This window comes from Meles meles, chromosome 17, assembly GCF_922984935.1.
Source record: "Meles meles chromosome 17, mMelMel3.1 paternal haplotype, whole genome shotgun sequence".
Classification (NCBI taxonomy): domain Eukaryota; kingdom Metazoa; phylum Chordata; class Mammalia; order Carnivora; family Mustelidae; genus Meles; species Meles meles.
Genome location: NC_060082.1, coordinates 29210357 through 29236138, shown reverse-complemented (window position 1 = coordinate 29236138; position 25782 = coordinate 29210357). Strand labels below are relative to the sequence as shown.

The following is a 25782-nucleotide window of genomic DNA, read 5'->3' as shown; positions in this document are numbered from 1 at the left end:
TTTCCTGAAGAGCAACCCCCGCCCCACCGCCTCCCGCAGAGGTGCGTTGCCCAGGCCTGACTTTACCCGGGAAACCGCTTCGGGTGTGCTGAAGGTGTGGCTGGTGTGGCCCAGGCAGGGCCAGGGGGCAGGGCGACTCCCCCGGTGGGGGGCGGAGGAGATGGGGGCTTTGTACAAGGTGGAAACATTTTTCTCCTGAGTCTTCAGCTGAGAGCAGTTGAAATTCCTGTAGCTGTCGGGGTGGGGGCTGAGAACCGGGATGAGCAGGTGGGTGGGGCTGAAGTGGCCTCCAGGCAGGGAGGGCGGGGCGGGGCGGGGCAGCCGGGCCTGGTTTCTGTGAATCACAAGCCCCGGGTGAATGGGCCTCAGTGTGGGGTTCTCAAGGCAGCAATGGGGGCATTGTCCGAGGAAGACAGGGGGGCTCAGGAGGAGGCCCCCTGACTTCTTGCAGAAACTGCCCCTGGAGCCCTGTCCTGAGAGGTGGGGAAAGGTTGGGTAGGTGGAGAGGGAGCAAGGGCATTCTAGTGTTAAGAGAGAGCGTTGCGGAGAAGAGCATGGGCTATTGGGGGGGGGGTGTCACAAAACCACTAGCTCCATCTGGGGGAGCGGTAGGACTGCAGGTAGACTAAGGGGGGAGACGATGTCCCTGGATCAGGCCCGCCACGCCAACAGCAGCGGGACCAACCCACTGCTTTTGTTTATAGGCCAAACCTCTATCCACCCTGGGTTCCCTCTCTTTGCAGGATTGAGGGGTGACCCATTGGCAAAGTAATGACAGGTGCTTCCATGATCCACTCGTCCCCCTAAGTGCCCGTGGACAGAGGCATGGGCTGTAACCACCCCCCAGAAGGAGAAGGCTCGCTGACTGTGCTCTTCCAACTCTGGACAAAGTCCCCTCTGATGCTGGACGTGCCCCTCTCCTCCCATCAGGCCCCGGGGCTTCCCGTGGGGCAGAACGGCTAGCTTGCCAGCTGACAAGCACAGGGCAGACAGGCTGCTGGGAGGGGCTGTCTCCGTGGGCTGGGGGCTGATGGCAGGGGTGGGGGCGGTGCAGGGACAGAGAACGCTGAGCGGCCCACAGGTGGCTCTGGGAGACCTGAGGTCTTCCTCAGTCCACAAGGTTCGTGTCCTGGCTCTGAAGCCACAAGCCTGGGTTCAAATCCCGGTTTCATCACTTACTAACTGAATGGCCCTTGACATGTTGCTCAAACCGTCAAACTTCAGTGTCCTCCTATGACCATGGGGACGAGACCTGAGGGCCATGGCAGTGGCGGGGGTGGGGAGGGGAGGGAGTTGGCCAAAGTGAGTATGTGTCCTGTAGCCAACACGGCCTGGCGCAGGGGCCAGGGTGAGAAACACAGGAGAAAGGGTGGGTTTCCACCCCAGCCGGCAGCATCGTCCCCCAATTCCCACTCAGTCTTTCTCCTGATAGGGCCGACGGGGCAGGCAGGACTTTCCGAGGAGAAGCCAGGCCCAGAATGGCGATGACCCACAGCCGTCCTGTGGGGACACGGACACCAGCATGGTCTGCCCTGCACTTCTGGCCAACCCCTGCTCCCCAGCCTGCGCTGACCCAAGAGCCTGGCCCTGAGGCTTGAGCCCAGCACAGAGGAGGGCCAGGTCCCCACGCCAGGGTGGGTGCTGCCCCACCCTTTCCAGAAACCCAGCTGCGGTGTCAGGGGTGGAGCTCCACCTGAGAGTGAGTTCTGCACACCTCTGTCCAGCCAGTGGCACAGACCTGGGACAGTCCCGTGTCACAGCCACTGGGAGGGGCTGTCAGCAGCAGCAGGCTCCCGCCACCCGCCACCCCGGGCTCCCAGTGGTCTGGTCAGGCAAAAGGCCTGACCCTGAAACACAGAAGGAAGAGAGGCTTCCAGGGGCTCCAGGAAATCCCACAGACAAGGAGTAGCCAGCTCGGACCCTGCATGCGTGACTCGGCTTCCCCAAACCTTCAGCCCTTGAAAGGGGCTGGTGACAAGTTACCACTAAAATGGGCATATCAATGGCTAAGGTGTGCTCCCCACTTACCGTGCACCAAGAGCCCCTCCAGTTACCAGACACACTGTCTCATCAGCCTTCCGGACAATCCCTGTTTTTCACGTAAGGGAACTCACCCAGAGAAGGGAGATAACTCACCCTGGGTTGCAGAGCTGGGAAGGGGTGGGGCGGGAATTTGACGAAAGAAAGCGAGACTCTAGTTTCGGAACCTTGAGTCTCCCGCTGGGCGAGCTGGATGCCAAGGCAGGCAGCCCCTGGAGAATCCATCACCCTCTCCCGGCTTTTCCTCCTCAAAAGTGGGCTTATCGGTGCGCCTGGGTGGCTCAGTGGGTTAAAGCCTCTGCCTTCGGCTCACGTCATGATCCCAGGGTTCTGGGATCGAGCCCCGCATCGGGCTCTCTGTTCAGCAGGGAGCCTGCTTCCCTCTCTCTCTCTACCTGCCTCTCTGCCTACTTATGGTCTCTGTCTGTCAAATAAATAAATAACATCTTGGAAAAAAAAAAAGTGGGCTTATCATGGGAATGCATTCATGACCTGAGCTTGTTTGGAGAGGAAATCTGATGACAGGAGGATGGCAAGGGCTACCGGGGCCTCCACCTCTCTGACCCAGGGCCGAGCAGAGCTTGGAGGTCATTTCCCTGAGTGTATACCCGGGGTGCCCAGAGATCTTCCCGGTGAGATGAGATGTACACCCAGAGCAGAGGGAGGCGGGAACCTTGTGGAGATGATGGTGCCCGGGGGATCGCAGGGCACGGTGCAGGGGGGAATCAGGCTGTCTGGTGGCACAGTCGCCCCGCTGCAGCCTCACCCAACTCCTGAGTGGTCAGGAGGCCCAGGACTACTCACTCCCTGAGTGTCTGGTTTGGCTCCCGCTGCACGGTGAGCACCAGAGTGACAGAGTCATGACTGAATCGAGGGAGGACATGTGCACACCCCTCGGCACCTTGCCGCTCGCTCCTGAACCCATCACAGTGTGCTTCTGTGCACGTGTCCGTGGTGCCTCCGTTCCCTAGGAATGTCATGGGGAAAGCACAGGCCAACAAGGCCCAGAGCCCATGCCCTTTCCTGTTGGATTGGGAAGGGCCCCTGCCTTGGGCTGATGACCCAGGTGTGCCCCTGTACCCTGACCCTCATCTGCTCTCTCCTCGGCGAGTAGGACAGGACAGGGCCACCTGCCCGGTCTCTTCACTTAGGGACAAATGCCCCAGGCCCCGTGCAGACGAGGGGTCTGTGGGGCTCCCATCTGGAGACAACACCCAGGTCACCCTGCTGTGCTCTTGTTCAGGGGGTGGGGACCTCACCTGGGTGCCTCTGAATCAGAGCAGGAAAAGCCCTGTGTGGGGACACAGTCCAGGGCACTCATAGGGTCTTCCCTAAACACCAGGTGACTCCAGGAGAAAAGATACACAAGACCTGGCCTCAAGGAGTCTCAAAGTAAGACGGCAAGGCTGCCTTCGTGTCCCCCTCAGAACACAGCAATGGAAGAAGAGACCACACCTCCCAGGGCAGAGGGATGACCACGAGGAGACCCTGGTGGGAAAGAAGGCGCAGGAAGCGGGACCCAGGACTGCACCCTCAGTCCCTCCTCCTGCTCTGAGGAGAGGCTGTGACAGGACGTGGAGCCCCCGTGGGGATTTGGCGGTTGGAAAATTCTGGAGTTTCAGTTCTGGATTCCATGCCCCTGTCTCTAGTAGTGGGGAGGATGGGGCTGCAGATACAAGGAGCTCCCGCCTCCCACCTCCTGCCTTGTGGTCACTTCCAGAGGCCCTTCTGGTTCCCCAGCCGAAGCCCTCGGATTCTGTGGTAACTGGGGCTCCTCAAACACACCAGGCCACCCTTACTTCTAGGGCTTTCTATGTGCTGTTCCCTCTTCCCATCCCTGACCCCTGTCCTTGGCTTTCTTCTTCTCAGACTCTGAAACTTGGTGTAGAAACCCTTTCTTCCAGAAAGCCCTCCTGCTCACCAATGCCAGGTAGGGCGGCTCTTATCTGAGCCTCCCCAGCACCTTCTGCCCTGCCAGCTGTGACATGGGGCTGGAATTCTCTGTTGGCTGCCTCTCTCCTGTGAGCTGTGAACTCCACAAGGGCAGGGACGTGCTTATTAAATCACAACATCCCCTCAGCCTGACACAGTGCCTAGCACATACTTGGTGCTCAGGAGACATTTACTGGATGGATGGATGGATGGACAGACGGACGGATGGATGGAGGGATGGATGGATGGATGGATGGACGGATAGACGGACTGATGGACAGACGGACAGATAGATGGAGGGATGGTTGGAGGGATGGAGGGATGGATAGATGGATAAGAAATTAGGCCAAGACCGCGGGCTAAGCCTGTCCTCATCGCCCAGGGACCATACCCCTTTCATCTCTGTATCCTGGCCATTTGTCACAGTGTCTGGCACGTGGCACAGGGTAAGCGGGTCAGAGAGTCAGAGGGGAGATGCCTGCAGGTCCGGACAAAGGGAACACAGTGTCGTATTAGACGCCGAACTGTGGTCGCAGTTAAAGTGGGTGCAGGGTGACCAGAACAAGGAGAAATGAGTCACTGTGCACAGAGGAGTATGGGAAGCTTCCCAAGGACAGTGGGGCTCCTGTTGGTGGATGATGAGTGGAGAATTGAGGAAAGGCCTTCCAGGCAGAGGGGGCAGCTAGAGCAGAAGCATGGGGGCGCCCCATCCAGGGGGTTCCTCCAGGGGGGGCATTTGAGTTAGGAGCTCTCCCCTCCCACATCATTTTCCTCCTGCCTACTAGGCTCCATGCCGCCACGCTGTCTTCCTTAGCTCAGGACCCTGAGGTCCCTGCCTGCACTCGAGCCCTAGAGGACATGCAGATGGCGGGATCAGCCCATGTCTTGGCAGCTCCTCTCTGCCGGAAAAGCTACCTGACGAAACTGGCGCTCTCTCCTTCCTCAAGGGCTCCCTGCCCCTCAGACGCCTGTTTCCTAGGCCCTGGCCAGGAAGAGAAAGAAAACAGGCCCATCCAAAAAGGCCTCCATTGTTCCCAAGGAGTGACTCACACAGAAACAGGAACGCTTATCCCGCACTCAGCGCTTCCCCCCAGTGGGCCTCGCAGTGACTCACAGCAGATCCTGTCACAAGCCCTTCTCTTGTGAGGCCTGAGCCCTGACGAAGCCTGTGCTTCCCCCAGGGCCAGCCGCCCTCTCCCCTCCGGAAGCAGTTACCGGGGACCTGTGACCCTGAGGGTCTGCTCTTGGCCCTGACTCCCTGTGAGACGGGCTCTCATCTCAGTTTCCCTCCCTCTGAGGGGAGCTGACAGACAAGGCCTGCGATGTGTGTTGGCTTTTATTATTGGCGTGCGTGGGCATGTGGGGGCACAGGCAGCAAGAGCGGCAGCTCCCAGCCAGGTCCCAGCTTCCAGACCCGAGTCTGCCTCCAGTGCCCGGGAGGGCCCCAGAAGCTGGGGACGAGCAGGGCAGGGACACAGCGAGGATCTCCACTGAAGGGGACTGCTGCCCCTACTTCCAGCGCCCAGTGACTTTGGCCTTCCCTCGGGTCTTGGAGCTGCAAAAGAAGCAGGGCCCAGTCAGAAGCAGGACCAGGGCAGTGGGTCTCCACAGGGAGGAGGCAGAGGGTTCAGAGGGGCAGCCTGGAGCTGCCTCGGCCTGCAGAGTAGGGGCCAGCAGCCTCAGGCTGGAGGGAGTCCCTGGGGCCCTGCACTCCATTCCCCACCGAGCAGTGGCCACAGGGGAGCCCAAGGAGGAAGCAGCCTGTGCCCTGAAGGGGAGGGGAAGGAGTGGGAGCCAGAGCCCTCAGAAGAGGAGTGGGATGGCTGAGAAGACAGGGAAAGAGGAGGCAGGGCTCGGGGATGGAAGGACCTAGAAACTTACACTTTCTGGTTATCATTGATCCTGTTCCGGAGAACATTGATCTGTAAGAGGGAAAGATAGAGTAACTTCGAGCTCATTGACTCGGGTCTCAGGTGGCTGGGGCTGAGGGGGAAGCTGGCTTAGCACAGTTGTGGAGGAGGAAGGAGGAGGGGGAGAAGGAAGGAGGAGGAGGGGGAAGGAGGGAAAGAGGAGACAGGGAGAGGGGAAGGGAGAGGAGAGGGCACAGAGGAGGCCGAGCAGCAATGCTGTGAGGGTCAGAATGGTTAGAGACCTGGAGGGGCCCTGGTCCCACACGCAGAAGCCAAGGAGAGGTTTCCTGACCACCCCACTGGCCGGTCACTGCGGGGTCCCAGAGCCTCAGAGGGCTCCAGACAAGGGTGGCATGAAGAGGCCTTCTGAGAATCTGGTGCAAGGCTGGGCCTCGGGAAGTCCTCCAAACGGCCCCAGCCTAGCCTGAGACAGTGCCCCCGCCCCAGGCACTCCTGCCCAGGGGCTCAAGAGGGGCAGCACCCCCTTGTGCCCACCCACAGTTCACAGCCCTGTACTTTGGCCAAATCGAAGCCCGGCAGGCCAGCTGCAGTTAAATGGGGAACCAGAGGGAGAGAGGAAGGCCCAGGCCTGGAGAGGCTTCAATGGCAGCTAATACCTACTGAGCACTTAGTGGGGCGGCTGGCCGACCCCTTCTGTTCCGTTATGAGCACTCTCCCAAACAGTGTAACTTCATACATGGAAAATGCTCGAACAGTGCTTAGAACACGTTATTACTGTTATTATTACTATTATTATCTCTGTAACTCTCACAACAGCCCTCTGAAACAGGGCTTGCTGGCATCCTTGTCATTTAGATGGGAAACGGAAACAAGGGAAAGGAAGTGACTTGCCCAGGGTCACACAGCCGGTAAGGGGCAGAGCTAGCTACAGAACCCAGGCAGTGAGGCTCCAAAGTCCACGCTCGCTGTCAGCGCACAAAATGGCCTCTCTGCAGGCACAGGGGCCTGAGCAGTGCTCCGAGGAGGGGCCCCTTGCACAGGGGATGCAGGAAAGCAGGCCCCAAGAGGGAAGCTCGAGGCAAAAGACCCCTACGGGGAAGTGTGCGCGACCTGGCCTGGCTGAGCCGATCCGTGCCTGCTGTCTGGGCACCTGAGACCCCTCAAGGCTGGGAGTCTGAGGCTCAGCCGGCTGTGCCCACACCAGGACCTTGGGGTACATAGGGACAGAAGTGGCCACATCTTTGGTGAGGCCTCCTCTCCCGCGGGAGGCCTCGCTCTGCCCATCCTGTTCCTCCCATCTGGCTCTGTGCACCTGAGCTGCTGCCTCAAGGCCTTCAGGGACGGAAGGGAGGGAGAACACTCTCCCAGGGCTGGAACCCCAGAAATGAGTCTTTGCTCAGCCCCAGCCAGTGAACCAACCATTAGACCTCTCCAGCAAGCTGTGGGCGCAGAGCCCTGTCAGGGACAAGACACCCCGGCAGAAGTATGAGTTGGCCTGGGTGACAGGGACAGAGGAAAGGGACCTGACTGGCACCAGCAGTGTGGGACCCAGATCAAACCAGGAGGAGCATGGGATGGGGGAGGGGAGCAGGGAGCATGAGATGGGGGAGGGGAGCAGTAGGTAGGCTCACTTCATATTTCTGCTGCTTGAACTTCTCCTGCAGGTCGAACTTCTCTGCCTCCAGGTTGTAGATGCTCTGCCATAGCTCCTTGGCCTTCTCCCTGCACGGGGCAGAGCGGGGATGGGGGAGAGAAGGGACAGGGACAATAAGGAAGAGCTGTCATCTACCTTTATCCCAAATCTGACCCAGCCTCCAGAGGCCCCAGCCCTCCTTCCCACCTCCAGGACTGCTAAAGGGACCCCCAGCCCACCAGGCTCAGCATGGGACCCAGATGGCAGTGCCCAGTGCTTAGGAACAGATACCGGGGCTGCTAGGGCAGAGTTGGGGGGATGGGGAGGGAGAGGAAAAAGCCCTTCTAGCACTGTAAAGCACAGTCCAATCCCCCTTCCCACCATTTGGGTGCGGGTGGGTAAGGAGAAGCTCAGAGGGGTGAGGTGCCTGCTCAGTTCTCTTTCCCTAGTCCCTGACTCAAAGCACAGAGATGGCGCGACCAGCTCCCGCCCAATTCTACTGGCACCCTTAAGTCTTTGGGGGAAAATATGTGGTGTGGCAGCGCCCTCTGGTGGTGGATGGTGAGACCGTGCCCTCTGCCCCACCTGGCTCCCCGCGCAGGTGTATGCAATGCCCAGAACTCCCCAGCTCCCACCTCAGCTGATCTTCATTCAGGTGGTCGATGGCCAGCACCTTCCTCCTCTCGGCCAGAATCTTCTTCTTCTTCTCCCGCTCCGTCTGTCTCTTCCCACTTTTCCGCTCCGTCTGGAGAGGGTGACAAGCCGGGGTGGGGGGTTGGCTAGAGAACACCCACCCCCTCTTCTCCCCTAACACGCCGGAAACCCAACAGGGAGTCAGACAAGGACTGCAGAAGGACCAGGTCCTTATCCTCTTCTTCCTGAGACACCCACGCCATCAACCTCCTGGATTTCCAGGCAGGACCCAGAAGGGCCATTTCAGTCCTTTATTCCTTTGGTCTCCAAATTCTTGCATCTCTGCCCACTCCCTCCTCCCACTAACCCATCCTCCACACTCCTCCCCTCCAGCCAGGCACCCTGCCCTCCCCGGGAGGACCCAAAACCATGAGGAGGAGGAGGGTTAGAGGTTTTACCCACCTGGGCCTGCAGAGCCAGGACACCATGAGAGAAAGACCCAGAGAGAAAGAACGAGACCCGGGACAGAGACACAGAGAGAGAGCAGAGCGCGGGCCGAAGGCAAAGGCAGAGAGACAGGAGAAGGAGAAGGTGATTGAGACGCTCATTGTAGGCAACCTTGTTTATTAGGACAGGAGTGTGGGGGTGAGGCACGGACTGTTTTGAGAGCAGGCCCACGCCAAAAGTCTGGCTGGTGTGGTCACTGTGGGGCGGAGGCAGGCAGCTGGTCTGGTTCTGAGTGGGGGACTTTGGAAATCTAAAAAAATGTTCTGATCTCTCCACTGCACAGAGAAAATCAATTTTGTATTTCCTCTCCTCCCCTGAGAATGGAGAACCTTGCAGGAGCAGGGCCCAAAAATTAGGAGCTGAGGGAGTCCGCAGGAATAAACCATCTCCCAGCTGCCTGCCATGTGAGCCCGTCTGAGCTCCGAGCAGGCAGAGCTGACAACAGAAAACCCGCTTTACAGATGCGCTGAGGCTCCGAGGTTGTCCGAGGCCGCACAGCTCTAAGTGGCAGATCAGGGTCTCCCACCAGAGCTCTGAGGCTCAAGGCTCTTCCAGACACACCATCCACCCTGCGGGCGCCTGGGCACCACTGACACGGGGCGGGGCGGGGGTCGGCTCTGTCTGCAGGCCCCTCCTGGAGAAAGCCACAGTGAGGCAGAGAGCGGCTCGGGGGGCGGGCAGGAGGGGCCCTCGGTCTCTCACACACAGTTGGGAATTTCTCCTCCCCTCCTCCTTCAGGGACCCCCTGAAGATGGCTGCTGCTCCCTGACCTACCTTCTGGATGTAGCCCCCAAAGTGCATCATGTTGGACAAAGCCTTCTTCTTCCGGGCCTCGTCCTCGGCCTTCTTCCTGTTCTCCTCCTCCTCTCGCCGGGCTCGCTCTTCCTATTTCCAGGGGCCAGGAAGAGAGCACATCAGGGCTGGGTGCACAAACCCCTGACATTGGGCTGAAGTCTGGGGTCTCTCTGCGTCAGTGGAGCGGAGCTTTCTCTCCACCAGGCAAGAGGCCCCCTGAGGAGACCCCCCAGCAATAGGCCTGGCCCACTGTGAAGACTTCTGTTGATCAATGAGGGAAGAACGATTCTCAGGTGTGGATCCTGTAACCCCCTCAGGCAGGGAGCCCCTTGAGGAGGCCTGCTGCTCTGGAACGACCTCCAGCACGAGAAGAGGACCATGGGACCCTCTGTTCCCCGGGAGCCAGCGTACGGGCAGGGTGGAGGCCTGTCTTACATTGAAAGTTGTACCTTTCGACCCCTTCCACCCATTTTGCCCACCCCTACCCCCTGCCAGTCTGTTCTCTGCATCTATGAGCTTGGTGTTTTGGTTTGGGTGTGTGTTTCATTTTAGATTCCACAGATAAGTGAAATCATACGGTATTTGTCCTTCACTGTCTGACTTACTTCACTTAGCATAGTACTCTCCAGGTCCAGCCATGTTCTCACAAATGGCAAGATTTCCTTCTTTTTTATGGCTGAGTAATAATATTTCAGAGTGTGTGTGTGTGTGTGCATTTTCTTTATTCATTCCTCCATCGATGGACACCCGGCTTGTGGCCACGTCTTTGCTACTGTAAATAAGGCTACACTGAATGGGGCCCAGATATCTTTCTGAATTTGTGGTTCCATCTTCGGGTAAGTACCCAGACGTGGGACTGCTGGATGGAGGGTCTTACTACATAAAATAGGAAGTTCAGGAGGACCCAGACATCTGTCTTGTTTGCTGTGTGTCATCAGAATCCCCACAGCGCGCAGCGCTCGCCAGGGACTCGTGGACTGAATCAGTGTGTATGGAGAGAGAGGGGCCTGGGGGCCTGGAAGGAGCTGGAAGCATGGGGGGTTCGGTGGGCTTCGGACTAGGGGTCACTCACAGCCAGGCGAGTCTGACGCTCCTTCTCCCGCTCATTCCGGATGCGCTGCTGCTCGGCCCGCTCGGCCCGCCGCTTCTCCTGTGGGGAGAGAGGCCAAGCCTGCCCAGTGCGTACGCAGGGAGGGGGGTGCTCCGAGGCGCCGGGACCAACCAGGGAGAGCGGTGGCAAGGGAACCCACAGGGGCTGTTCCCCTCTGAGTCTCGGCTGCCCCCAAAGGCTGCCGCTCTCAGCCAGCTCCGTGCACAAGGACACAGATGGCCCCTGGACAGGTGGCCCAGCTCAGAAGGCGGCCCCAGCTAAATAAAGACAGGCCACAGTGGGTCTGTTCAGAGGGCCGACACTGAACGTCACTCATCACGGGGTTGTCCTCAAAGATTTGACAAATGTCAGGCGGGCTTCTCCCGTCTCCCCTGAGTCCTAGGTCCCTGGCTCCTCGCCGGCCCTGTCCCTGGCAGCTGCTCGGTGCTCACCGACAGATGGCCAGATCCCCGGCAGCCAGCCAGAGCCACGCAGCCGTGTGCCAATGCGGCGGCAAGTGTGGTGGAGAGAAAAGCAAAGGAGTCACAACAACCTCCCCTCTCCCCAGCAGAGGCCCCGTCATCCTCCCCACGTCAGTGGGGAGCGCTGAGTCTCCTGGGAGGGACGCAGGGGCAGAAGTAGGACAACAGCCCTCTGACTGGTCATTCCACAACCAGAGCCCGGGGTGCCTAGAGACAATCAGCAGCTCCAGCCGCCAAGACCCATCCAGTCTGGTCGGGAGGGAGGGCGGGGACCCGAGATACCCTGGTGCCGGGCCTCTGGAGCAGCTCCTGGCCACAGGGGTCCTGAGGAAGAGTCAGGGTCAGGCGCCCCCAGGAAGGCTGCCTGGAGGAGGCAGGGCCTCACACAGAGGGTGGAGGATGGAGTGCGTGGCCTCCGGGGGCCTTCCCACGGGAGACTGGACACCCACGATCCTGTCTTTGAGTGAGATGAGCTCCTCCTCCTCCTTCTTCCTGTTCTCAAAATGAGCCTCGATCAGCGTCTGCAGCTCGTTCAGGTCCTTCTCCATGCGCTTCCGGTGGATGTCCTGCGAACGCACGATGGGCTCAGGGGCTGCAGCGCCCACGGGTCCAGGGGCATGTGGCTGGGCAGGTGGTACCCTCCGCAAAGCAGAAGGGATGGGCAGGCTGGGGGCCTGAACCCAGGATAGTGCCTAGCCGGGCTTGTGCCGAACACCACCCCACCTGCCACGTCACCCCACCCCGCTCCCCCAAGTCTCCTCGGGGCCCCTGCAACCCCTGCCAGCCCCAGCCCACTCTCCCTGCAGGCACACTCACATCAAAGTCTACTCTCTCCCCATCGGGGATCTTGGGCGGCACCAAGTTGGGCATAAAAGGCCTGTTGGAGAGAAGACGAGGGACTCCGTGACTGTCATCCGGGGGGGCTATGGGTGCCCCGGGCAGGCAAGGCCCCCTCGTCCTGCGGAAGCACGGCCACAATAGTGAAAGCTCACCCCCCGCCCCGCCACCAGAGGACAGCAGCCTCTTTCACGCGTGCCCTCTCGCTTCATCCTCCCCATACACCCGCAACGTAGGGACCACCCATCTCGTTTAAGACACCTGTAGCTCGGAGACGTAATAACGTGCTCCAAATCACACAGCACATGCGGCTGACCCCACAGAACCTCCCACGAGCCCTTGAGTCCTATGGTTTCTTTCCCACCCCCACGCATGCCTGCACTGTGACACCAGAGCCAGTGAGCTCTGTCCTCAGTTTCCCCATTTGCCCTCAGGTCTGGGTGGGTCTGAAATGAGATACCGCCATGTCCATTCAGGTGCCTGGAAAGGGAAAGGTGCTGGACAAATGAGCGGAGCTGGGATTGTCTCCAGGGCTGGTTTCTGGAGGCCACGAGGAAACAGGGAGAAGCCCGCGAGTGTGGGCGGAGACGCCCTCTGCCAACAGGTTGACCATCACAGAAAGGGAAAACCTCGCTGGCCCCCCACCCGAACCCCCGCAATCTCCCCCCCGCCCTGCTCCACCCAACACCCACAGCTTGCAGGTTCTTTTCACTTGTGTGGCACCAAGCTGCCCTGCCCCACCCCTCTGTGACACCGTGAAGGCACCTAGGCTGGCACAGTGTCATTGCTTGGCTCCTCCAGATTTTCTTCCCTCTTCCCTCCAGTCCCAATTCAGCTACAGAGGAATGTGTTCCAGCTGGACTGTAAGATAGGAGAGGACATCTGTCCAGAGCCACAGCTGGTCCACTCTTTTCCCCTAGATGAACACAGTGGTGTCCATGACGGTGTATGCACTTGGTAATGGAGTCTGAGGCCCCTGCTCTCCCTCAGGCCGACACTCGTGCAGTACACAACCTATACAACCATACATGGTGGCCTGTGCCTGCCGCAAGCCCCAGCCCATGCCCACTGTGCCATACTGCACTCCTGTCCTGCCCTAGTCATCCACCAGGGCTTCACCACAGGTGTGTCCCACTCACCTGGGCTTTGGTTTGGACTCCTCCACTGGGCCATCTGGAGAGAAGAGAAGCACATAGCCACAGGTCAGGAGGCCCCAGATGTGGTCCCAGCTCTACCCATGATGAACTGGGCACCCATTTCCCCATCTGCACAGAACATTCCTTCCACCCTGGGGATCCCCGGTTCCAGGAGCAGCACGAAGAATTAAAGCGGCAGGGCCACAGACCCCACGCTTCCTCCCCCACAGCAGCTCCCAGGGGCAACATCTCAGGGCACAGCTGGGCCCAATGGGAAGCACACACTCCCAGAGTGAAACTTCCAAGCATTTTCTCATTCACCAGTTCTGGGCAAGGCAGATTTTCTTCCTAGTGAGGCGGGGTCCCATGGCACTGTCCCAGGGGATTCTGGCTCCACAGTCCCCTCCCAGGTCTCTGCCTAATTGGTTGCTCCCTGGATTCCCTGGCCTCCAGGAGGATGCTGATGGGCATGATGCCAGGACCCAGCTGGTTGCCCCTCCCCCCGAGATGTGACTAGGACCACTGCACCCTTGCCAAAGCCTGCCACGTGACAATGTCCCCTGCAGCGACCCAGCATGTGAACCATCTATGTCTTGGGATTTCATCCTATAGACACCACACCTTACAAGTGATTTTGTCTGAGTTCTAGGCACCTTGTATGTGTCAGTGACGTCTGGGGGCCCTGCCCAGATTGAGGACTGGACATTGGTCCCCTCTCCCACAGGGCACCACCCCGGCAACTTCTCTGGAATGAGGGGGGCCAGAGGTTTGGAGCCCTACACCTACACCGCATGGCCACCAACTTCTGTCCTCTTCTCCCCTGAGCCCCTCTTCACCCACCTCCCTGGAAGGAGCCCTGTGGGCAGTCTCCAGCAGTCTGCTTGTATGGGTTCCCTTGATGCCCCAATACCTGTCTCCTGATGTCCAGCAGTCCTTACCCTCGGCTTCTTTACCCTCCTCTTCTTGTCCATCTCCTAAACAGAACACAAGACATCAGTAAGGTCCCTGTTCCAGGCTCAGGGCTCCCTGCCAAGAGTCTTCCCCTCACATAGGTCCTAACTGGAGCGCACCCTGCCAGCTCCTGTGGTCACACACGTACCCCTGGGCCCAAGGCTCTGCCTGACACGAAAGGGGCACACAGTGAAGGTCATTGACCGGACCATTGGCGGCTGAATCCCAGCCCAGGCAGGACATTCTGCTGCACAGGCTGGATTTCCTAGAGCCATAAGACTGCCTCTGGGGGCTCCTGCCACGCCCCAAAGCACCAGGACAAAGCCCCTGGCACCCTCACCCCAGACAGACCCTTACCTTCCGCATTGGTCTCCTCCGTCTCAGCCTCACCTTCAGCCCCTTCCGCTGCCGCCTCTTCCTGCTCTGCAGAAGCAAGTCAGACACAGTGAACAGCCGGCCCCTACTTCTGCTAGCAGGCAGACCAGCTCAGAGAAGTCTGGGGATGGAGGTCAGCAACATCCAGGATCCAGATGAATAGGCGGGTCACCGATATGAATAACAAGGGGCTGCTGAGTTCTGGGTTTAAACCGGAAGTTGGCAAACTATGGCCCAAGGGCCAAATCTGGCCCACAGACTATTTCTGTAAATAAAGTTTTATTGGAACACAGCCACATCCATTCATGTGTGTACTGTCTATGCCTGCCTTTGCCTTACTACAGCAGAGTTCAGTAGTGGCAACAGATGATGTGTGGCCCACAAAGCCTAAAATATTTGCTATCTGCTCCTTTGCAGAAATTGTTTGCTGACCCTGGTCAACCATGACAGAAGGGCATGATCGGGCTTATGAAGAGTCCTTTTGTTCTGCTCTGGCCTCTCCTGGAGTCTGAGAATTGGAAGTGGGTCTTTCTGAGCATGGAGACCTGTTCTCTACCCAAAAGCCGGCAGGAGGGCTAGAAGTCTGGGGTAGTTGTGTGTTAGGGTGTGGAGGGAGCTGCGGGTAGCAGAGAAGGGCTTGCTGGCCTGGCAAGGCTCTTTGCTGGGGTGGGAAGGTTTGGCGGCTAGCTGTTTCTGCTTGACTTAGGCCTTTCCCCAGCAGGCCCCCTGGCAATGTGACTCCACCCCACTCCCCAACCTCCCACCTCACTGGAATGTTCCAGCTAGGGATCTGACACCCCAGGATGTACCCTGCTTAAGGTGTGCGGCTGGGAAAGCTCCTGTCCTGGACTCAGGAATTCTAGGGACCCTTCATCTGTTTCTAAAAGAAACCAAAACAGCAAGACTATGGGTGGGAGGACTATGGGTGTAGGTACCCCCTGTGTAGACAGCTGAGCTGTCCAGAGAGTCGGTAGGATTTTTCTATTTTCATCCCTTTGTTTGGCAGGATATGGACCCCACCCAAGTCAGGCACTTGGAGTGGACAGATAAGACAGGACGACGCCCGGCAGGCAGCTCTGCCTGTAGGAGGTGCTTGGGAACGCTCACTGACGGATGGCGGACATGGGGTGACCTCTTGGCAGAGGGAGAAGAAAAAGCCTCAGGGCAGGCAAAAGAGAGAGGTGGTCAGGAAAGAAGCACCAGCCACCACTCACTCCGCCTGATGCTCTCTCTGTCCTCTTTTTCCTAGGTCTGGGCCTGGGGATGCCTCTTCTTTGATCCCCACAGGCTCCTTACCTCAGAGAAGATCCTTCCAGAAGGGGTGAGAGTAGAAGGCTGACCCACAAGTGTATGGCCAGTTTTGGGGTCCTCTTCAGGACATCTTGTTAGCCCCTGCCCTCCCCCCTCCCATCTAATGTTTCAGTTCTCTGGAGAATGCCCCTTGCCCTCAGCCAGTGGTCAGGCAACATGCTCGCCGAGGCGCTCTCAGCCTCCCCAGACCATCCAGTACATCTTGAGACATCACTGTGAGAAAGCACTTACCACACTTCAGCCCAAGTCTGTCTCCCTTGCCCTAGCCCTCTCCCTGGGGGCCGGGAACAAGTCCAGCCCCACCCCCCCAACGCCCCACAGCAGTGCACATTTGAAGGCTGACGTCATGTCCTTTCTGCTCTAGCTATTTCCAGTTCCCCCAGCTGCTCTTGGATAACTTTGTCCCCAGGCCCCTCTCGCCAGGGCCACCCCGCCTGGGTGCTGTCCAGCTCAGAGGGAGGGCCCAGTATGTGCAGGGGGAGCAGAGAAAGGCCACTCATTCCGGACGTTAGTCCCCCTCTGCGGCCACAATCAGAGCAGGCTGGGGGACAAGCCAGCCTGGGTCCTTCGCACCACCCAGCCCAGGAGAAAGATCAGAAACGAAGGAAAGGAGCCATGGTCTGGCCCCTCTGAGGCTGGGAGGAAGTGACTGACCCACTCCACACCTGTCCCTCCCCAACACCCCCCCACCCCCGCCTACTCTGCCGCAGAGCAGGGCCCTGCTCAGGACAGCAGGGAGCAGAAAGCACAGGAAAGTAAAAGCTGTACTACCGTCTTCGTCCTCTCTCCAGTCCTCCTCTTCTGGGGGTCAGGGAGTGGCCGCAGCAAAAGGGAGAAGCGAGACAGGTTAGTCTGGGAGCAAAAGGACAGGGCAGGAGCTGCGGGACAGTGCACGGTTTTGAGCGTGGGCTTAGGAATTGAGCACCCATTACGATTCCTGATTCACCACTTCTAGCAACCTGGGCAACTCATTCCTCAGCAGCTTCCCAGGCGCCTTGTCAGTGAAATGGAAATAACCATCCTCACCTCTCCATCGATGTTAGGACACAATGACCCACCAGGCAGTTACCTGGCCCGTGGGGGTCATTCAGTAGGTGGTAACTGGCCGTTTCCTGCTCTGCCTCCATGCACGAAGACAGAGGCCCAAAGAGCAGAGTGGGATAACTCCTGGCCATCAAGCTTCTCCCACGTTCCTACCCTGAGTGAGCCTCTCAGGTATCTCCCAGAACATCTCCAGTGTCCAGGGGTCACGGTTCTGAAAGCCCCACCAGAGAGCCTGGCACAGCACAGACTCACCTGGTCTGGGTGAAGGAAGGAGCCCCCGTCTGAGGAAGGCACAGCACCTACCACTGAGGGAACAGACTGGCACGCGGTCCACAAATCCCTGCCCGAAGGAAGAGCTGAGAGCCGTTGGTACTCTGTGTCTCAGCTTAGTGGCCATGCATTTGACCTTGCTCTTTCTTGGTCATTTCCAACCAGGGACTTAGCTATGTGGGAGGCAGGTGGGGTCCATTCAGTGCAAGCAAGGTGGGTGCTACATGGAGCTGGGGCCACCATCGCAGCGGAGAACTATTTTGTTAATTCACAGCCAAAGCCTACTGTGTGTAGCAGGCAGATGAGTCCCAGATCCAGAGTCTGTATCTCAAATACCACCCCTGAAAATTCACGAGCTGGCAAGTCCTCAAAAACAGAGGAAAAGCTGCCGCACCGAGAGCATATGCAGGGAACACAGCAAAAAGTGGATTTTTGGTTCAAAAAGCATTGCAGATAGATTCTGACGTATCTGGTGTCCCTTGAAAACCAACTGACTCCGTGTCTCCTCTCAGTTTCCCCCGCGAGTTTCTCTGGGGTCTACTCTTTAGCCAGGCACCCTGGAACAGCCTTAAATGTGCAAGAGGGTCCTTGTTGTCTCTAAAAGGCACAGGGAAAGAGGGGGACAGCTACTGAGGCTCCTGGCTCTCTCCCTAGACCTTTGGGAAGCCCCAGTGCTGAGTGATACTGGTGAGAATTTGCTGAGCCTCTTACGGGACAAGATGCAACCTGCCTGGGGCGCCGAAGCCTGAGGGGACCGAGGGCTATTCTAGGCCACTTGGAGGGCTGGGTGGGGACTGGAGTGAGGCCTCTTAATCACTTCCATGTGTCACACGCTCAGGAAGAGAGAACGGTTAGGGTGTTCCTTCACAGGGATATGAAGCGGAAAGCGAGGCAAGAACTGTGAGAACAGATCAGAGTAGGATCTATGGGTCAAAACAGACTTTCGACAGATAATGATGTCATCGTATTTATCTAAATTGTTACAGAGGGGCTCCTGGGTGGCATAGTCAGTTAAGCGTCCAACTCTAGGTTTTGGCTCAGGTCATGGTCTCAGGGTCGTGATCTCAGGGATCAAGCCCAGCATCGGGCTCAGCACTCAGGGGGATTTGGGGAATCCACTTGTCCTTCCTCTTCTACCTCTCCCCCTCCTCACTTGTGCGCTCGCTCACTCTCTCTCTCTCTCAAATAAATAAAGAAAATCTTTTTTAAAATGTTTCAGATAACTGAACGCTTCCATAATCTCATTTGGAAAATTATTAAGTTGAATGTTTTTAGGGGGATAATGGTGTCACAGTTATGTTTTTCTTTAAATAGTGCTTTCCTTTAGAGATACCTAATGAACTACTTAAACATGAAATGATATGACATCTGGGGACGATTTGGGATGTCAGCTGTAAAATAACTGAGGGGAGAGGAAACCTAGATGAAAAGAGATTGGCTATAGTTGATTGTTGAAGCCGGATGCTGGAGGTTTGGGGAAGGGGAGGTGTGTGTGCATAATTCTGTTTTTGCTACTTGTACATGCATTTAAAACTTTCCATGGGAAAAAAATTAGAGAAAAAAAATCAAAAATAATTAATTGGAAAAAGGGTGATTCTGTGTGAACAAAAGAATGGACAGTCGAGACAGATGCAAACTTTTTGCTTAAGACCTGAGCAACGGAGGCTAGGACTGATTCCCAGTTAGGAGCCATGGATCTTGGCTCAACTGGGAGTGAGGGGCAGTGGCAGGATACTGGATTCCCCGGGACCTCTCTTTCGGGCCCTCCCTCTGCCCGAGCTCCGTACCTTCCACAGCTTCCTCTGCTCAGGAGAGAAGACCACAGCGGCAAGAGAGGAGACAAGAGGGGCGTCAGTTTCCAGCCAGGCTGCCCTTCATCCAAATGAGTTCATAGGCATGTGCTTACCTTCCTGCTCCCTGCCATGAAGAAGGAGACTGTCAGTAGCGCGTGCGCGCGCACACACACACACACACACACAGCACGCACACACTGGTCTTTCCCTAAAGATAAGTCCATTCTTTATTTCCCTCATTGCCTCATGGAGCTCCACCCACCTACAAAGACACCTCCAACAGGCCCTGTCTTCTCACCCAGGGCTCCTGCTCGGTCTCCACAAAGTATACCCACTTACCACGCTCTCCCTGCGCTGAGCTTTGCCAGGCTGTGCCCTAGAACACTCATCCCTCCCCCTTCTCTCCTATCGAAATCCAACACAGATAAGCCTGATGACCACAGTCCCCACCGCTCTCCCCCTCCTTAGAGCTCCTGCACTACCACAGCCCCCCCCCCAAGCCCAGCCCCTCTTGGCTGATTACTTCCAGCATTTGACGTCTTAAATCCCATAGGAGAGCAAACCCCATGAAGGTAGGAGCTCTGAATCCAGATACCTCTGCCTCCTCCCTGGTGAGCGTCACCCCTCCAGACATCACTGTTAGCTTGGCTGCCAGTGTCCCACCCCCAGGGTGTCCCCAGGCAGGGCGGTGGACAGGGCACTTCCGGAGAATGATTCCAAGATGAAGTGCTAACTGTGAGCTCAGATTTGGGTTTTATGGGGCACGACCAACTCTGTGGCTTCGGGACAGTCACTGAACATCTCTGGCTCCGTTTTCAGGAGACACAGCTTCTAAGCTCCTCTGCCTCTAAGTCTCCTAGCCAGCCAGAACCCCAGCTGACCCTGGGAGCTGAGCCTGTTATTTCCAAAAGTCTCCCAGCCTGTGGCCCACCCAGGATCCGCAGTCCAGAGGCACAGGTCAGAGCCCCAGAGCGGGCACAGCGCTCCCCTCCCCATCCCAGCTGGCTCCTGGGCCAGGTGTGGGGGACGGGGCTGGGAGGGGGCCAGCGCCCCAGACGGGAAGCCCCAGATACTCACTCCTCATACTCTTCTGCCACCTCTTCTGTGTCAGACATGGTCTCTGCTCTCCCTCCAGAAAGAGAAAAATGTCAATATGGGCAGAAGGGGAAGCCTGTCCTCCTCAGCCCCAGGCTGCCACCCCAAGAGGTCTTGCGGGGGGGCGGGGGGGAGGCGGGGGGGCGGTGAAGCTAGCCCGCCCCTCATCAGCCCCGTGACCTCCAGTGAGGAAGTGAGGAGCCTGCTTCCTCCTCTCTCTATGAGGCGGGGGTGAGGGGGTGGGGGTGAGGGGATGGGGGGAGTGGGAAGGGCCGGGTTGCAAACTCAAGGGCAAGCAGCCCATGTCCACTTCACTCCTTGCCCTTCAACAGGCAACCACTTGGAATGTTCCTGTTCTGGTGCAAATTCTAACTCTCAAAACAATGTTTCTAAAGTGTCTCAACCTTTCCAGCCCACAATCTTTCCATGCCTTCAGGACCGCAATGTTGGGTAACCCCACTCATGGGGCCTGCTCATCAGGGCACAAAGATCCCCCCGGGAGGCTGGTTAAAGGGACTGTGGCACACCATGCCTAGTGTGGACCACGTCTTGGCCATGAAAAGGAATAACCCAGTGATGTGCAGGACGCCTTTGGAGAATCTCCAGGGAATTACTCTCCTGAAGGAGGAAAAGGCCAAGTCACACGATTTCATTTATGTAGCCTTCTTGCAAGGGCAAAATTACAGAAATGGAGAATAGACTGGTGCTTGTCGGAGGGTTGCGTGTGGGGCAGAAGGGGAGGGGAGGTGGGCATGGTGATAAAAGTCATGGAGGAGGGGTGCCTGGCTGGCTTAGTCAATGGAGTGGGAAACTCTTGATCTTGGGATGGTGAGTTCAAGCCCCACCTTGGGTGTAGAGAATACTTAAAAACTTTTAAAAAGGCACATGGGATTTTTGTGGTTTAAGAACAGTCCGGGGTCTTGAGTGTGCTGATAAACACATGAACCTACACAGGTGACTGCCATATAGAATTTCACACATGGGGGCGCCTGAGTGGCTCAGTGTGTTAAAGCCTCTGCCTTCGGCTCAGGTCATGATCCCAGGGTCTTGGGATAGAGCCCTGCATGGGGCTCTCTGCTCAGCAGGGAGCCTGCTTCCTCCTCTCTCTCTTTCTGCCTGCCTCTCTGCCTGCTTGTGATCTCTGTATGTCAAATAAATAAATAAAATCTTAAAAAAAAAAAAAGAATTTCGCACATGCCTGGTGCAAGTAGAGCTGGGGAAGTCTGTGTAAGGTTATGGTGTGGCCATGTCCATATCCTGGTTGTGATCTGTACCACAGATGAGTACGTGTACCATTGCGGGGTACTGGGCAAAGTGTACGAGGGACCTGTAGCATTTCTTAGGATTGCCTATTAAACTATCGCTGATCAGTACAAATTCCAATTAAAGAATGTTTGCCCAGGAAACTCATTTTGAGATGCTCCCTTAGCTGGGATAGGGAAGGACAATTCAAACCCTCTTCCATCAGCTTGCTGAGTGTGTTTAAGCAAGTCTTTAACCCCTCTGAACCATGGAGAGAGGGCACACACACCCTGGCTACGGATCCTTATGAGGGGTGAGTGGGCACTGGGAAAAGTGGAAGGCACTAGGCAATGTCAGGTTTTACTATATTTCCATGCGATTACAGGGAGAGGCCACAGGAGAGGTGAGAAAACCTGCTTGTGAAGCCTGGCTCTATCTCACAGTTGTCGGTGACCTTGGAGAGGTCACTTAACCTCCCTCCCCCTCGGTTCCCTCTTCTGTGAAATGTTTCTTCCTGGGGCGGCCGTGAGGCTCGGAGCTAACGCAGTACCTGGCCCAGAGCAGACCTCCGAGTAACACCTGTTCTAAGCCAACCCTCCTGGGCCCATAGCAGCGCACAACCCGTTGAAAGGTGACTGGCCGCCCCCCTCCAGCCAGGCAGTATGAAAGCCATTGATCTGCCTGAGTGAGGGAAAGGAGAAGGTGGTGTGAGGGCAGGATCACGGCGAGGCCGAAGGAGCATCAGAACGACAGATGGCGGCCACTTCCTTGAGGCTTCTCGTGTACCCCTGCCTGCTGTCCCACCAGCATCCAGCGCGGCAGCCACCAACTTCTGACTCAAGCCACAGGGGACAGGGGCACAGAGAGAGCATGACTCGACACCCTCTCCACCTCTCCCTGCCCATCCTCCTGGAGAGGTGCCCCAGGCACCCACCTGAGGACATCCAGTGACAGTCCCTGCTCTGGTGGGGTAGGGCAGCCGCTTTCAGGCTGAGGGACTGTGAAGGAGCCTCGGCTCACGGCTGCCCCGGGGCCCACGGCAGCCTTGTGCCGGGTGCTCATCTGAACCCGCTCCAGAGATGTCGGGTCCTGCTGGGTTCAGGGTGAACCCGGCTGTGGCCAGGCAGGACCCTCCCCTGCTCCCTCTGCTGGAGTCGGGTGGGGGCCGTAAAGGAGGGTCTACATAGAACTTGGGACAGAAACTCTGAGCCAGGGTTTGGCTCCCCTGGGATGGGGGGTGGGCGAGAAGAGATGGCAGGCGCGCATGGGGTCATGCTGGGGGATGAGCCTCCCTGTGCTGAAGAAAGCCCCAAACCCCAGAGCATTTCCAAATGGGTCTTCAGATGAGAGTGGCCAAAGAGAAGAGCCCCCCGAAACCCCAGATAGGCACTGTCCCAAGCCCCAGGGCAGTAGCCAGGACCAGCCCCCCTGGGAGGACTCTGTCACCTCAGAGAAGACAAAGAAGTCTCTCGGGGGAGCTGTGCATGCCAGCGTGGGGCACGTGGCTTCTAGCTTTCTCTCCTCTCCTGCCCTGCCCTCCCACCAGCTCCAGAGCCACCGGCTCAGGGGCTCAGAGGAAGAAAGAGCAGCTTAGAGCCCTCTCCCCGCTCCCAGGAGCGCCATCCAACTCCTAAAAATAGTGAGGATGGAGAGCCGGGAAGGACTTGAATTCACCCAAGAGGAGACAGCCACGTCAACTGCCCAAAGGCAAGACAGATGAAGGGGCAGGGGACGGGCTGAGAGGCTGCGGCTCTAGAATGAGACCCAGTCAGGACCTGGCAGGGTGAGGAATGGGAATGTCCAAGGCCGCTGTGTGCTCATGCCCAGCCCCTCACCTGCTGCCACAGATGGCTTTCTAGACAAATTCCCTCACAGCCCAGAGATCAGGGTCACCTTTCTTGGGGAGTAAGTCAAAAACAATACAAGGCAGAAGGAACCCTGGCCATAGGGTCAAAAGATCTGGATGTGGGGGTGCCTCCCGGGCTCAGTCCATGGACCAGGAAACGCTTGATCTCAGGGTCAGAGTTCAAGTTCCGCATTAGGCATAGAGATTATTTAAAAAAAAAAAAAAAAAAAAAAAAGACCTGGGTTTAAAACCCGGTTTTTGCGTGTGACCTTAGCTAAGTCATTTAATCTCTTTAGGCTTCGATGAGCTTATCTATAAAATAGATGAGCTTCAAGTTCTCATCTTGCAGAAACAGTCTCTGAGTCTCTGAGGAATGTAGGCCCTGTCCCTCAGCCCTTGTCCCCAACATCCAGCTGGACTCCTCCCAAGCCTGCAGCTGTCAGCCCACCAGGAGAGCTAGGGGACAGTGTTGAGGGGAGCCAGTGGGTAACCCGAGCCTCTCAGATTCCTCTTCAGCACAGAGAGGAGGACCTGCCCTGTGAGACTCGGGTCAGAGGAAGAATTCTGGAGGTCAGGTGCCTTCCCAAATGCACGGGGCCTGGAATGTGCTTTGAAATTCCTTACACTCCAGGCAATTGCTCCCCCAGATACTTGCTAGGCCTGCCCAGGAGAAGCCGAAAACCAAGGGAATAAGACCTTCTCTTGCCACTCCCAGACACAGAGCAGGGTCTGTCCCTCCAGGGCATGTTGGGATGGGGTGGGACAAGGGGTCACACTCCAGAGACCCTGGGGACAGGGGGACAGCTGGACTCTAGCCCCTGGAGCTGGGCTATACAGCCCATGAAAGGACCTTGTGGTGGGGTCTCTCCGCCATCAGCCCCCCAGATGCTGCTTGGCTGTGCTTTCTCTCTGGGGAGGCTGTGGTGCCGACTCAGGAAGCCAGACTAACGTCTCCCGTCTGCTTGCAGAGCTGCTCCAGTGGTCCCTGCCTGCCTCTCTGCACCTGTGCTCTTTCTCAGTGCCTCCAGGACAGTCGCTTGAGATGAGACTTGCTGGAGATGAGAATGTGGCCACCAGGAGCCTTGTGACTGATAGGACCACAGTCTTGCTATGCTCTGAGTCCAGAAGGACCTGCCTGGAAAGTTTCAGGGGGCCCTGGGCCTGGAGGTGAGGGGTGGGGCCAAGCAATCTGGGGGTGACCCCGTTGGTTAGAGCTTCATTGTCTTTAGAGCAGGCAGTGGCCTGATGATTATCTTGTCCATTCTACAGATGAGGAAACTGAGGCCCAGGGAGGGAAAGTTACTCCCCAAGACTCCCCAGCTACAATATCTTTAGTGGCAGAGCTGGGACTCAGCTTCCCAAGGCTCTACCTTTTAACCAAGGGTTGCTGCTGTCCTACTGTGCTAGTCTTGGAGTCCGATCCCTGCAACACCTCCTCTAAAGTGTGGCCTCTTCTCGAAGGGAACGTGGACCAGTAGCAACTCTGACATCCACGCAGTGCAAACATGGGCAGACTCTGCACAAAGGTGCCAAGCAAGACACTGCCCCTCTCTTCTCTGCACCCCCATCTCCAGCCATGCCCGAGTCTTACCTCACACCAGCAGCTGCCCACCGATCCCGAGGTGTCTGCTCAGCCTCAGCAGGGACTGGGTGAGGACAGGGGATGGAGAGGGCTTTAAGCAGGCCTGTGGGCTGGAGCCTTGGAAGCCAAGCCCCGCGGTGGGAGGGATGTGCGGCTGGAGACGAGGCGGGGGCGCGGGGGGTGTTGGCTGCTATTTTAGCAGGTGCCAGGGACAGGGCTAAGGGAACAGGCACCCCACGCCATATAAGCCCATGTGGTTGTCCAGCTGCTCAGATAAGCTATTTAAAACCAGCACAGATACGCAGGGAACAGAGAAGGGAGCAGTCATGTAACATAAACCAGCTGTCCCTCTTAAGAATCCTGATAAAGCAGATGCCAGAGGCCCAGGCCTGGGATGACAGGCTGGGAGTGGGGTTGGGGGGCAGATGGCAACGTCCAAGACGCTGCGTGAGTCTCTGGGCCAGGGGTATCGGGGGCAGAGGGAAGGGCTTATCTGCAGCTACACTGAAAAGGATGCTGTGGGGGAAACCGGCTCCCGGGCTATTGGCTGCTTCTACGGGGCTGAGTGGCCTTGTAGGCAGGCTCGGCAGGCCTCAGTAAGGCCATCTGCAAAGTGGGTCTTCTCCCTGCCCCCTAAAGCTGTGTGACAAGCCCTCCTCCCTGGAAAGGGACTAAAACTGCTTTGGGGGGTCAGATACAAGGTAGAACTTCTAGTCTGGAATGATGGTTCTCCTCGGGCAGGGAGCTGGGTTGTTTGAAGGGACCACAAGGACCGCCAAAGTTCATCCCCCTAGGGCTTGAAGATGAAGGAATACGAGACCACGATCTGCTAACCCTACGAGATTGCAAGATCCGTAGGCCAGAACCCAGGGGGGTTGTGGTTGGCTTGCATGTCTGTGTCCACAGCCCCTAGCACAGTGCCCAGAACATCCTGGGGGTCGATACAGGATGGAAATGGAGGGGGAAGCAAGTCCGAGCTGACTCTCCCCCTCAATGCCTCGGAGTCTTCAAGGCCCCTCCCCTACCTCTGGAGAAGCAACACCCCTCCTCTGGGCCAGGCCGCCTTTTCCCATGTGCCCCTGAGCTCCAAACCCCACCGGCCCTTTCAGATCTTGCCCATCAGTGACGGACACGCTAGTCTGCTTCTCCGTGGGTGAAGGAAGCCAGTCTCCCCCTCTCCTGGCCTCCTCCCCTCCACTTGTGCCTCCCAGTTCTGGACTCTCTCCTGGTCCTGTGGCCTTGGGAGCTATTCCGTCGCCCCCGCTGCCACCGTTCTCTAGAGAATGTGGGATTTCCGCTTGCGGCTCACCGGCTCCG

The 25782-nt window shown here is 57.5% G+C and overlaps 1 protein-coding gene across 7 annotated transcripts; it reads right to left on the bottom strand.

Moving 5' to 3' along the window:
- Positions 1-5312: 5312 nt before the first annotated feature.
- TNNT2 (troponin T2, cardiac type) lies at positions 5313-24563 on the bottom strand. Of its 7 annotated transcripts, none has more exons than XM_045981956.1 (17): positions 24475-24563; positions 19778-19829; positions 18814-18824; positions 18695-18709; positions 16365-16394; positions 14265-14330; positions 13895-13930; positions 12960-12993; positions 11800-11860; positions 11433-11549; positions 10484-10561; positions 9391-9501; positions 8572-8577; positions 8112-8221; positions 7475-7565; positions 5854-5894; positions 5313-5527 (listed from the first exon to the last, which is right to left on the bottom strand). In XM_045981956.1, the coding sequence occupies exons 2-17, from the start codon at positions 19813-19815 to the stop codon at positions 5482-5484; spliced, it is 891 nt and encodes a 296-aa protein (XP_045837912.1). In that variant the 5' UTR covers positions 19816-19829; positions 24475-24563; the 3' UTR covers positions 5313-5481. The 7 variants fall into 7 exon arrangements, with proteins under 7 accessions (XP_045837912.1, XP_045837913.1, XP_045837915.1 ...); XM_045981957.1 differs by having other exon boundaries at positions 19778-19825; positions 24475-24557; XM_045981959.1 differs by lacking the exon at positions 18695-18709 and having other exon boundaries at positions 24475-24550.
- Between the last annotated feature and the right edge of the window lie 1219 nt (positions 24564-25782).

Bases quoted from the DNA above. Each gene is read 5' to 3' on its own strand.
- TNNT2 (XM_045981956.1), bottom strand. From the start codon at position 19,815: ATGTCTGACACAGAAGAGGTGGCAGAAGAGTATGAGGA. The intron at 11,550-11,799 runs GTGAGTGTGCCT...GTGCGTTCGCAG, and splicing joins GGGAGAGAGTAGACTTTGAT to GACATCCACCGGAAGCGCAT. The intron at 7,566-8,111 runs GTGGGAGCTGGG...TGCCCCGTGCAG, and splicing joins CTGAATGAAGATCAGCTGAG to GGAGAAGGCCAAGGAGCTAT.